The sequence below is a fragment of the Taudactylus pleione genome, unplaced genomic scaffold, assembly GCF_031769625.1.
Source record: "Taudactylus pleione unplaced genomic scaffold, aTauple2 ptg000374l, whole genome shotgun sequence".
Lineage (NCBI taxonomy): Eukaryota > Metazoa > Chordata > Amphibia > Anura > Myobatrachidae > Taudactylus > Taudactylus pleione.
The window spans coordinates 1457302-1470000 of NW_028284775.1; the positions used below are offsets into that span (position 1 = coordinate 1457302).

Consider the following 12699-nt stretch of genomic DNA (forward strand, 5'->3'; position numbering starts at 1 on the left):
AATGGCTGCAGTGACAATACACAATTATGCAATATAACTCACCAGTTCTAGATGTAGCAGAGAAGCTGCACCTATAGCAGTGTTTTTTGTCTATCAGAACAGCCATGCAAAAGCCTGGAGGTATAAAATAATGCTGTATATGCAGCAAATAACAGCGGCTGGGAGACCAGTGTATGGTACACTTGCCAGCAAAGGTACTCCAAGTGTGCTGGTAACACTTGGGTCGGGTGTCAGTGGCTGTGTTCAGAGCTGCCATCAGAAATCTGTGGCAGATAGCCTCATGTGAGAGGTGATAGATTTGAGTCTCTGTTGTGACAGTGTTTTTAAATGTGTATCTTAAATAAGATGATGTGGCTGAAGGTGCTTGGGGAGTCGGCCAGGGAGAAGATGGGGCCGGCCAGGAGATGCCAGGGATAAAAAAAAAAAAGGAATATACAACTGAGAGTGATTATAAACAGAAAGTTGACAGACCCGAGCAGCGCCCGATGCCCTGTGCCGTGGAACATGTTGCACCACCCTAGTTACGGCCCTGTGTATACACACCCTGTGTTATAGCTGCAATATGAAAAGCATGTCACACTTTGTAATAATGGCTGACAACATAAAAGGCTATATAAATGCTGTATATATATTCTGTCTGGCTTTAATGAGAGGTGTTGAAGTATGATTTGTTTTACTAGATCATTTATACAACATTTTTTTGTTAACAGAGAAAGTACCATTCTGCAAAAGAAGCATATGAACAACTTCTACAGACTGAAAACCTTCCTACTCAAGTAAAAGCAACTGTGTTACAGCAGTTAGGTATGGAATTACTTTTTGCGTTTATCTCTTAAGGCAGTTGTCATCCCTTGGAGTTTGTAAGCTTTGTTTGCTGCTAGGGATACATGTTCAGTATGCACCTTAGGTAGGCACTCATTTTTTTCTGTTTCTCACAGCATCTGCTTTCCTGGACGTTAATAGTGTTTTTGAGGGACGTGTCAGAGTAAATATCTGTTTGCTGGCATGCTAAGAGATGAATATGAGGACATTTCTGATAAAAAAAAGACCTGTGCAAATAGTTGGTGCTTTGGTTTATATTTTAAAACATAAATGTATAGTATGTGAAGTAAATGTAGCACTACATTATATGTAATATGTGATGCATTGGGATACAGATTGCAGCTTGCTTTCTCAATCTAGCTTATTCAGTGCTCACTCTAGGATATTATCGGGAGGGTGCTGATCACTGAGGAGGACACATGTTGATTTTAAAGGGCAAAATTTTAGATGAGTTGTGCTGCTAAAGCAGAAATATCTGGTTGTAGTATATGTAATATTTAAACTCTTCCATTTAACTTTTTTTTGTGTTCTTTATATATTAATTAGTATATGTCTCCAATGCTAGTTCAATTATTTTCATTGCCCACAATGCTTAATATGTTATATAGAAGTAATACCCACAATGTATATTCTGCCATCCAGTTATGTCCACAAGTCCTAATATGCCCTAAAGAAGTGCCCCAATGCATTTCTCTAGTTACAGGGTATACTGATGTATGTCTACCTCCAGGTGCTGTATATACAGTCTCTTCTACACAAACACAGAGAGGCCGGCAATGTGTTAGCGCTCATACCTTCTTCCTAGATCCGCCAAGCCACGTTTCCAGACGGGTCAGAGGAGACTCAAAAAACACACAATTCATACTGTGCAGCCTAGGCCTGGCTTTCACCCCACTGTCCCCAAACCCCGTCAGCAAGTCAGAGGCAAGAGATGAGTACAGGCAGGGTGGGTGTCCAGTCTTTAGCGCCACCTGCCAGAGTACAGGAGGCAAACGCCAATTCCTCCTTGTCAAATCGGGAGTAGTGTGACATTATCCAATCAGCATGGCACTCTCAACTGAAAAATGGGCAGGGTGTGGCGTTATACTAAAAATTGGATGCTAGGTGCATCCATGCTAGACATACACGTACCAAACAACTTCTACACCACTGGCTGCCTTAGTGGGGGACAGGTCCCAGTGTAGAAAGGATGTTGTCAGTGAAATGTTTATGCCAATTCTTAAAACATGCCCAGCTTTGCTGTTGCTGCTTGTACTAAAGTATAGATAATATTTTTGCTCAATAAAATGCTCCTTCACTAATTTTCTAATATCGATAAGTCAGGGTTGGCTGGTTTAAACCAAATGTTTTTTTTATTTTTAAAAACACCCTTTTTTATTAATTATCATTTTGCTGTGACTACAGGCACAACGCCATAACTGGTATTATTCCACATTCTTGTTGCATGTGGTCTTTATCTGAGTAAGCTGAACCAATGCAGTAAATCAGACACACTACAGAGATATAGGGAGGATGAATCAGATAAGAGAGTTGCTAAATCTGCCTGGCGTAAAGCTAAGACTTCTTCCCCCATCAATCCCAAAGGGCAGATAAAAAAAACACAGCTAACATTCTCAATCTTAAAGAGTAAACACCAACACATAAAACAGGCAATACACAGAGAAACACCTCATGGTTTAATCTCCATGTTTACCTTTGTATTTCAATTCAAAACCTTCAGTCCTATTGAGATGAGTGCTAGAAAGAAAGACTTAAGCTGCATACACACATAAAGATTTTCTGTCCAACCATCCAACTAGTTGATTGGTTGGAATGAAAATCTGGTAAGGTATGAAAGCAAATGACAATCAGCAATCTGCTACTAAATGCCAGAAAATGGTTTTGTCCATTTTCCGGCGTTTGGGAGCAAATTGCTGGTTGTTATTTGCTTTCATACCTTACCAGATTTTCATTCCAACCAATCAACTAGTTGGATGGTTGGACAGAAAATCTTTACGTGTGTATGCAGCTTTGGTCTCTGTGGTGTCACAAGTATCATCTTCTGAATGGTGGAAGAGCAAACAAAAGCGTAATTGAAAAAAAGTTAACCCTAATGTATTTCCCATTATTAAATAACTTCTGACTGTTCAAGCATTTTTCAGCTAGTGTAGAAAGTATTTTTTCTTCTTTCGGTTTAGTTCATTTGAAGCTTCGAAACAGACTGGTAACTGAGAAGGCCTATAAACTAGTGTTATTATTCAAAATGTTTAATGCCAGTGACATTTCCAGTTCTAATACTTAACTCAGAGGTTCCCAAAGTCCACCATTAGAGTCCACGTTTTAGGGATATCCAAGCTTGAGTCCAGATGGTTAAATCAAATGGATTGCGGTACTAATTAAGTCACCTGTGCTCAAGCATGGATATCCCTAAAACGTGGACTGTAATGGCGGACTTTAAGAGCCTCTGCCTTAACTTCTTTTTTGTGTGTGTGTGTGTGTGTGTTTCTCTGAAAAGTGCTTTTGCATGTTTTAATTATGTTTAGTCTAAACTTGGTTTTACTGAAAGATGTCAAATCACATCAAACCCTAATAACTTTGGTTTGTTATGTTAGAAAGCATTAAAACCTGATTGATCAAGGTTTCTAATACATAGCAAAATTCATATTTTTTTTTTCATTTAAACATTAATGCAAAAAAACTGGTTTAAACAAAAAAAAAAACGGGGGTTTTTTTTTTTTTTTTTTCCCAAACCCTATGATAAGTAAATGGTCGTGGGAATTTTAAAGCATGTTGTAAATAATAATAAAAAAAAAATACAGGCAATTCTAAGTGTAAAGGTGCGTACACACGTAACGATTTTTTGAACGATTTAACTAACGACGTCGTCATTCAATCGTTCAAAAATTCGTTCAGTTTGAGTTATAACAATGAACGAAAATCGTTCAAGCGTGCTACCGTTTTGTAGTTAATTTCAGACTGTCCAACATAACTATTTTCATTAAGGGAAGGAACATTTTTCGTTCATTGTAAAAATCGTTCATTAAACATCAAAACTTCGTTCACTTTTCACGGGAAAATCTTACAGATAATCTGACAATCAATATTTGGTTACAAAATCGTTACGTGTGTATGCACCTTGAGACCTGAAAGAGGAAATAAAAACTTAATCTGTGGAAAGTGTCTACCATTCAGGTGCTTCAATGGGGAGGGACCAATTGGAACAGTCTTGTAATAAATTCCCTTCCTGATGAGCAAGAGTTTCAGAGACCCATAGACTTTATCATCTCTGACCCTGAATTTGTGATTTCTGGCAAGTGAAGATGCCCACCTTACGTGTAGTCCTATAACCTGTTTAACCATCCTAAGGTTTGCTCTTCTTAAATGTAAAATGTATTTGTGAGCTGCAGGATAAATGACCTAGTGATGTAATTTGTTTAGTACAGTGGTTCCCAAACTTTTTTGAATCATGGCGCCATAGAGTATCAGTATTGTTTTCACGGCACCCTAAGCCAAATGTTTGTTGTTGAGAAATTCAGAAAAAAATGTAGTGAAGTAGTAAAGTGAAGTAAATTGTGCTTACCTGTCATTCCTAGGTTCAGTTATGTGGTGGACAGGTTTGTACTTCTGTTTGTCCACATATTTACACTATACTGACCATAAAAAAATTGATTTGGTGCTGGACCACCAACCTGAGGCACCCCTGCAAGTATCCCGAGGCACCCCAGGGTGCCGCGGCACACAGTTTGGGAACCACTGGTTTAGTATATTAAACAAGCAATGTATATGCTGCTAACAGATGTGAAAGCTATTACATTAATAAAGTAAGCCACTTTGACTCTATAGCAGTGGTTCCGGAACTTTTTCGAATCGCAGCATCCTAGAGTATCAGCATTTTTCCCACGGCACCTCTGGGCAAAAATTTAGAAATTCAGCAAAAATTAAATGAAGTAAATTGTGCTTATATGTCACCCTTAGGTTCAGTTATGTGGTGGTTGATAGGGCTGCGCTTATATTTGTCCACATGTGTTTTATAGGCAAAATCAGCGCTAATGACTGCCAATCACACTGACTAAATATTATTTTATTTGGTACTGGACCACCAACCCAAGGCACCCCTGCAAGTGCCCTGAGGCACCACAGGGTACCACGGCACCCAGTCTGGGATCCACTTCTCTATAGTATTGCTAAACATTCACCAAGACATGGATATTTTAGGTTTAATGTAATGTCACTGTGTTCTTGTCTTTTGGGGAGGGCAAATCTGTACCATCTTGTGCACCTGTTAATGATTACACACCTTTTCACAGCAGGTATTGATGACCTGACATTGTGCAACCCTGGTGCACTTTCTGGTGTTAAATTGAAACATAATTTTACAGTTCTCTTGTTTAACCTAGCTGTGATGCAAATTAAATGCTTTAAAACATTTTTTTAAATAAATTGAGGAGCTGCTGTATTCACCATATCCATGTGTAAGACATGTCAGGTATTCAGTGACTGTTTTTTTTTGCATCAGTTATGTGCCAAGTTTGGTAATGAGACTGAATTCAATTTGCCTTCACAGGATGGATGCATCACACTGTTGATCAGTTGGGAGATAAAGCCACAAAGGCCAGCTACGCAATTCAGTATCTGCAGAAGTCATTAGAGGCAGACCCCAACTCCGGTCAGTCCTGGTATTTCCTTGGCAGGTAATTTAATTTTCTTTATTTGGATGTCTATAGGAACCTACTTTCTGGTGTTTGAATGATTTAATGGACTAGCATGCTAGTTCAAGTCTTGACTAGAGTTCTTTATATTACACTAAGGCAGGGGTTCCCAAACTCTGTCCTCAAGGCATCCTAACAGCCCAGGTTTTCAGGCTATCTATGCTTGTGCATAGATGGTATAATCAACTAACTGAGGTTCTAATTAAGTCACCTGTGCCTAAGTATGGATATCCTGAAAATCTGGACTGTTCAGGGTGCCTTGAGGACCGAGTTTGGCAAACACTGCACTAGGGTGTGTGTATATGGATTTTTCAGTAAAGTATTTTATAAAATAAAGCGAATTGTGCTGCCTTCGATTACTTTATAAGTTGCATTGTCTCTAGGCTAGTCTTTCTGACTCTGACGGCCATTGTTCAAGAAATGTGTGACTACTGGATGTCAGCGTGAGCAACTCATAGCAAAAGGGTCACGCTATTTGCTTTGGTGGTTACGGTGCCATTAGCTTTATTTTTATCACGCTTCTGTAAAGTGTTTTGTAAATATTTCTCAGCAGCATACTTCTGTGTAGGCTTTAGATCAGAGGTGGGGAACATTTTTTCTGACGAGGGCCATTTTGATATATATATATATAACATTATTTGCGGGCATGGTTTAGGCCACGCCCCCTCTGTGACATCACATGGGGGCGGGTGCACAATCGCCGGTGATTACAGCAATGCCCAGATCATCCTGAGGATGCTCCAGTGAGCTGTAAGTGCAGCGGTGTGACAGTCTGAAGTGTTCTAAGGACGCTCCAGGCGGCAATGTTGCATAGATTCTGGGTGCAGGGTGCCATTCTAGGCACCCTTCAAGCCAGATGAGGCTAGCAGAAAAAAGCTCAGAGGGCCAGACCAAATGATTCCGGGGGCCTTGTACGGCCCCCGGGCCTGAGGTTCCCCATCCCTGCTTTAGATCAATATGTTTGGTAAATCTGCTTACTACCTATTAACGGTTTATGAATAAATTGCATATATTATGCAGTTACTGCTTCCTGGATACCTGTTTCTTCCTTTATTTGTCCTTATCAGTCTATTCCAAGATTCTCAGTTACTGCAAAATATAGTGTAAAGTCAGATTTGATAAAACATACCTTGTACTTTCAGGAGGGGGGGAAAAAGAAAATTACAACAGTACTTTTTTCATTTTGAACAGGTCTTCATGTTTTGAAAAGTGCAGTTATGAGTGGATAACAGGCCCAGTTAAATTGTGATTGTCAGCACTTCTAATGTGTTTTCTTTTTCCATGGTAGGTGCTATTCCAGTATTGGCAAGGTTCAGGATGCTTTTATATCCTACAGGCAATCTATTGATAAGTCAGAGGCGAGTGCTGACACATGGTGTTCAATAGGGTATGTACTATTGATTTGATTTGTCTACAAGTTTCTGTTGTGTTTAGTTCAAGTTTTCTTTAATTGTTAATTTCTTTGTGTAGATTTTGTCTTTCTGCAAAATAACAATGGTTGGGTCACCCCGTCTCTGGATGATAATATTGCTCTTGTATTTAAAAAACTCCTTATAGACGCATACGGAAAAGTCTGCATCTGCCACTACCGATTTTCTGGTGGTGCTGAATTTAATTTCTTCAGTAACTAGTGGGATATTGATCATAGTTTATGCTCGCCAACTTTTATTATTGCCCTCTGGGATATGCCGGAGGGGGAGGACCAGATGGAAGGTGTAAGGGGCATAACACAGTATAACTCCCGTAGCCCCACTTGTACAGTGCCTAAATTTGTGACATTATGTACTGTAGCTGGGCGAATCACGTCTCCTAGCACCTGGACAGCCCACTTCCCTAAAGATACGGGAAGGCTTGGCTACTCTCTTGGCAGTGCAAATTTGGGACATTCTGGGAGAGTAGGCAAGTTAGATTTGCTCAGGTTATGTCAATGTAGTAATGTGTAGTTGTTTGTATGTTCTGTGCCCCAACTATAACTGGGCAGAAAACATATTAAGAAATCTGCGGTCTATCATTAGAAGGCTGCTTATAATGTTCTGGCTAATTGTGTGTTCCAGTGTGCTATATCAGCAGCAAAACCAGCCTATGGATGCTCTGCAGGCCTATATTTGTGCTGTACAGTTAGACCATGGCCATGCTGCAGCCTGGATGGATCTAGGCACACTGTATGAGTCCTGCAACCAGCCTCAGGATGCTATCAAATGCTACCTAAATGCTACACGGAGCAAGAATTGTAGTAATACCTCTGCACTTGCAGCTCGGATTAAGTACTTGCAGGTATTTATTTCAGTTGTTCATTATTGTTGTTTTCATTAAGCATGTCCATATATCATAAGAATGTTAGATGAGACTGTTAAACCTCTTGGTTTGTTTATGTGCCATGCTTTCATTGTAATTCTATGTGCATTCCTTATATCCCATGGCTTGCAATCCTTACGTGTGTGGAGTGAAACTTCCAAAAGTCATTTCACCCATTTTTTCAGTTATGGCATATTAATGTGCATATACTGAATTCTTTTCTGTGTACATTTTAATTTGTCATAGATATAGAAACCACCACACACGTGTTTCCTGACTCTTAATTCATGTTCTCAGATGGCAAGAGTTATCTTTCCACAAATTTGGTTTATGCTCACAAAGGTTTATATTCTGGTTACCCTATTTTATTTATATTTCTAGAAAGCCAAAAGCTAAAAACTTGCTTTCATAAAACGCTCAGTACTTGTTAGGAAGTTGTAGTGGACATGCTCGTAATAAATTAGGCCTGTGTTAAATTTCCTTTTCACATAATTTTTCCTAGGCTCAGTTGTGTAACCTTCCACAAGGTAGTCTACAGAATAAAACTAAATTGCTTCCTAGTATTGAGGAGGCATGGAGCCTACCAATCCCCGCAGAGCTTACCTCCAGGCAGGGTGCCATGAACTCAGCACAGCAGGTGAGAAGTTGGGTTATGTTCTGCAAACGCCCAGCTTTAAAAGTTACTTTCAATATTTAGCAAGTTTATTTTCCTTGAGCATCAAACTGGTTTGTATATGTGTAATTGTAGGCAAACAGAGAGATAAAGAGACCAAAAAGTAGGACATATTTCCCCTCGTTTTGGGTACCAACTAAGAACCTTTGTGGATCGTCATTTTTGAAACTGAACTACATTGACGATGTATTTAAAAAAAAGAAAACACACGTCACATTTCATCATTTGCATTTTTATGCTGGTATTCATTAATCAGAGCCAGCATCCTGTATGTGGAGCCACATTTTTGTATTTTGTTTTGTCCAAAGGTGGTTTAAAAGAAAACACGTCCTTTCCTGGTAGAGAAACTGATACATATTACACAGAACCATATTTTCTCTTTTATAATTCTTAGGCCTGTAGACCTCATCATCAGAATGCTGAATCTGTACTAGGCCTCAGTCAGACACCAATTTCACAGCAGTCCTTGCCACTACACATGATTCCTCCTAGCCAGGTAGATGAACTCTCAAGTCCTGCCAAGAGGAAAAGAACTTCTAGTCCAGCAAAGGTATTTTTCATGGCAAAACAATGTATGTGGCTCATGCTGTGTTTTTTTTTTTTAAACCATCACCTTCATTCAGGGTAATCACATACGAGATATTAGGATTCTAGCCTATACAGGCTTTCCATATTTGAATAGCCCTACATTTAACCACATTAGTGCTGCAGGTAGTGTATTTCAGGCCCAGATAGTGGTGGGGGTGTGTATGTGTGTATGTGTATATATATATATATATATATATATATCTATATATAATTTAATTTTTTTAAATGCATGTTCGCTATTTTGTCCATTTTCCATATTTTCTAAGTAAATAAACAAAACTAACAACCTGCTCAGTTATTAGAAATTCTAGGACTTTAAGTAAAAAAAGTTTTGTTAATTCCCTTTTGAATAGAATTCTTCTGAAGCCTGGAGTGGTGGCCATATTGTGTCACATACTCCAGCACAGCAACAAGTACATTCGTGGCCCCCACAGAAATTACAGGTACGAGCACTGAGCCAGTCATTTGAATTTGGCACATTTATATTAGCAGATATTTACGAAATAAAAACATTTTAATAATCCATGATGCTACAATGGTAAAGAAAGCAAAGTTTTCACTTTCATAAATCATATCAGTTAGCAGTCTGTCTTTGTAATTTTTTTTTTTTTTACATTTTGTCCTGTAAATGTGCATGGATATAATTTGAAATGTGTTATTAAATAAAAAATATGCCATTTGAATATGATGTTGATCTCTTAAATAATGCTATACCTGCAGGGAAATCTACTATAATTTCTTTTCCTGCTGTATGACAACTGGTAGTTGTGTACACCGCACTATTTTATATTAAAATAATGCTGTTCACTAATAACTAGAGATGTGCGGGTTCGGTTTTATTCGGTTCTTATCGCCAAATTATCACAAGTTCGAATTTCTCTTATTGGCTATCCAAAACACGTGACAGCCGAATAGCCAATATGATGCCGTTTTTGAGATCAGAGTAAAACCGAACCGCACATCTCTACTAATAACATGGAGTTGTGTCCTGCAGCTCTGATTGCTCTGTTAGCCAGCTCTCGTTATGTATGTAATGTGTCACTTTTTGGTCAACAAAGATTATAGGATCACAAATGTTTTGTGAAAGGAACTCTAAAGAATCCTTTCACATTTTAGCATAGATAAAACACATTTGACCATAGCAAAACCTGATTAAAGGCTTATTCTCTCATGATTATGTATGACTAAATGTTGCAGTAAATAATACATGTTCTGTCTTGGATGTGCAAATAAAAAGATTGATTTGCGTATGTAATTCTAGCAATTGGAACAGCTACGAGCAAACAGGAATAACCTAAGTCCTGCACAAAAAGTGTTGTTGGAGCAGTTGGAGAGTCAGTTTGTCTTAATGCAGCAGCACCAGCAGGTATGTGGACCTCAGATGGGTATTTATTTTGTATTGATTTCTTATGCTGCGTACACACGGGACAATGTGCGCCCTGAACGAACATAGTCCCCTGTGTCCCCGACAGTTTGTGCTCAGTGTCGTTAATGACACTGAGCACAAACACTGAACGAAATCCAGATCGATTTCATTCAGTACCAGGCCCCTTCCTTATCCCTGAACATGTACAACCTGACAAAATCGTCAGGGTGTACGGCCAGTTTGGTCGATGAACGAAAACTGCAAACGGGAGCACGCATTTGTAGTTTTCGTTCATCGTTTTGGGGAAAATACTGAACGATTTTGTGAGCGATTTGTCGTTAACGACAAATCGTTAAAAAAATCGACCCGTGTGTACACACCTTCAGATTTTATTTTGTGGCCTTATCAGGTTAAGCTAGCTTAATGAGTATACATATGCCAGGAACATAACTTACCATTTACAGCTGTAAGTTATAACTCTTCATAATGGTTGTGCTTTCTTATACAGATGAGACAAACAGGAGTTGCACAGGTACGATCTACTGGAATTGCTAATGGGCCAACAGCGGACTCATCACTGCCTACAAACTCAGTCTCTGGTCAGCAGCAACAAGTTGCGCTAACCAGGGTGCTTAACGTCACTCAGCCTGGAATCCGTTCGGCTTGCCCTGTGCAGCCTGTGACTAATGGACCCTTTCCGCCAGGCTCAGTTTCCTGCAGCACCACAGGGACGATGGGTAGTACAGACACTATGTTGATAGGCAATAATCATATAACGGGAAGTGGAAGTAATGGAAACGTGCCTTACCCGCAGCGAAATGCACTCGCTCTACCTCATAACCGCACAAACCTGACCAGCAGCGCAGAGGAGCCGTGGAAAAACCAACTATCTAACGCCACTCAGGTAACTGAATTCTCTGTCCTTTGGGCAAAAGCTGGATGTGGTTGCTTTTTCTGTTTTGTATCAAGCTCTAATAAGTAAGAGACTTTCTCCTTAATGTTCCAAGTTGTTTCCATTCCCCCTTTGATCCTGTCATACACTAGAAAATTTGTTCCACACTACAAATTAATGTTTATAAAAGTCAAGTGGATTTAGTGACTCCACTCTATAAATTTGATTTTTTGGACACCCGATCAATACACAGGCTTTTATGTTTTATAAGGAAGAGTGAAGACATAACCCCACCACCCAATTATATACCTTATAAAAGACTAAAGTAATTTTTTGTGAAACCGAGGCATCACAAAAAATATGTGAAGCAGATAAAGAATACATACATTCTTGATTTCCAATCCTAACAATTTTTTCGTTTATTTAGGGGTTTGGGATAGGGCAAGTATAGTCTGCCGAAACTGTAGATGCCACTGAAGCCGTTGGGAAGGGGTTAGGCACTAGAGGGCCGGAACTTAGTCACGACTGCTAGGAAACAATACACCGCTGCAGTTTTTGTGAGCAGGCTAGTCACTGCTGGGCCGTGAGGGACTATATGTTGACATTTAATCATTGTCTACATGATAAATGTCGCCCTGATCAATGTCAACATTGTCATGTGCAGACGGTGGCAGGTCATCAATAGAATCTTCTGCATCTTCCCTTTTGAATAAGTATTCTAGAATCCAGTAGTTTCCATATCTAGCTACTTTGAACATTTGTTATAATTGCAGAAAGGTGGTGGGGTTGATTTCCAATTTTGAGTTGCTGCAGCCCTGTACATTTACTAAAGTGCAAGTTTTCAGAAATGGAGTTGATACCCATAGCAACCAATCAGATTTTACTTATCATTTATCTAGCACCTTCTAAAAGAGAATAGCTAGAATCTGGTTGCTATGGGCAACAACTCCACTTATAAAAACCTACACTTTGGTAAATAAACCCCTAAACGTTAGAGTATTGATTGCTTTTGTTTTTTGTTTTGTGTCCCTTTAAGAGGTTATAATGTCCAATAGACAATATTACAGGTGAATGTAGTGTTAGATCATATTCATTCTGTGATGCTTCTGTTGCGGAAAAAGCAGCAGACAAGCATATAAAAGATATATTTGATATATAAAGGCATTCTCAACATAAATATACATTGCATTTGTTTTGTGTAGTAAAGAAACCTGTCAATGTGTTGTCATGTAGGTACTTGCCATAGCTGTTTAAAGAAATGTGACTATAATAGAAGGTTGCATGTATCCTAATGTAATGGAATAATGTCTCTCTCCCTACAGATTTATTTGGTATGTAAGCACAGTTTTAAAAAAAATGTCAACACCTGTCTTGA

The 12699-nt window shown here is 39.0% G+C and overlaps 1 protein-coding gene across 8 annotated transcripts in view; it reads left to right on the top strand.

Moving 5' to 3' along the window:
* The window catches only part of KDM6A (lysine demethylase 6A), a 179300-nt gene that overhangs the window by 112609 nt on the left and 53992 nt on the right, over positions 1–12699 (top strand). For 3 of the 8 annotated variants that reach the window (XM_088444933.1, XM_088444934.1, XM_088444940.1), the window contains 9 exons: positions 711–804; positions 5366–5492; positions 6799–6897; positions 7565–7784; positions 8308–8442; positions 8873–9028; positions 9420–9509; positions 10328–10432; positions 10941–11336. In XM_088444933.1, coding sequence (XP_088301059.1) covers positions 711–804; positions 5366–5492; positions 6799–6897; positions 7565–7784; positions 8308–8442; positions 8873–9028; positions 9420–9509; positions 10328–10432; positions 10941–11336 — 1422 coding nt within the window. The remainder of the gene's footprint in view (positions 1–710; positions 805–5365; positions 5493–6798; positions 6898–7564; positions 7785–8307; positions 8443–8872; positions 9029–9419; positions 9510–10327; positions 10433–10940; positions 11337–12699) is intronic. The other 5 variants (XM_088444937.1, XM_088444939.1, XM_088444936.1 and 2 more) reach the window with 3 other exon arrangements.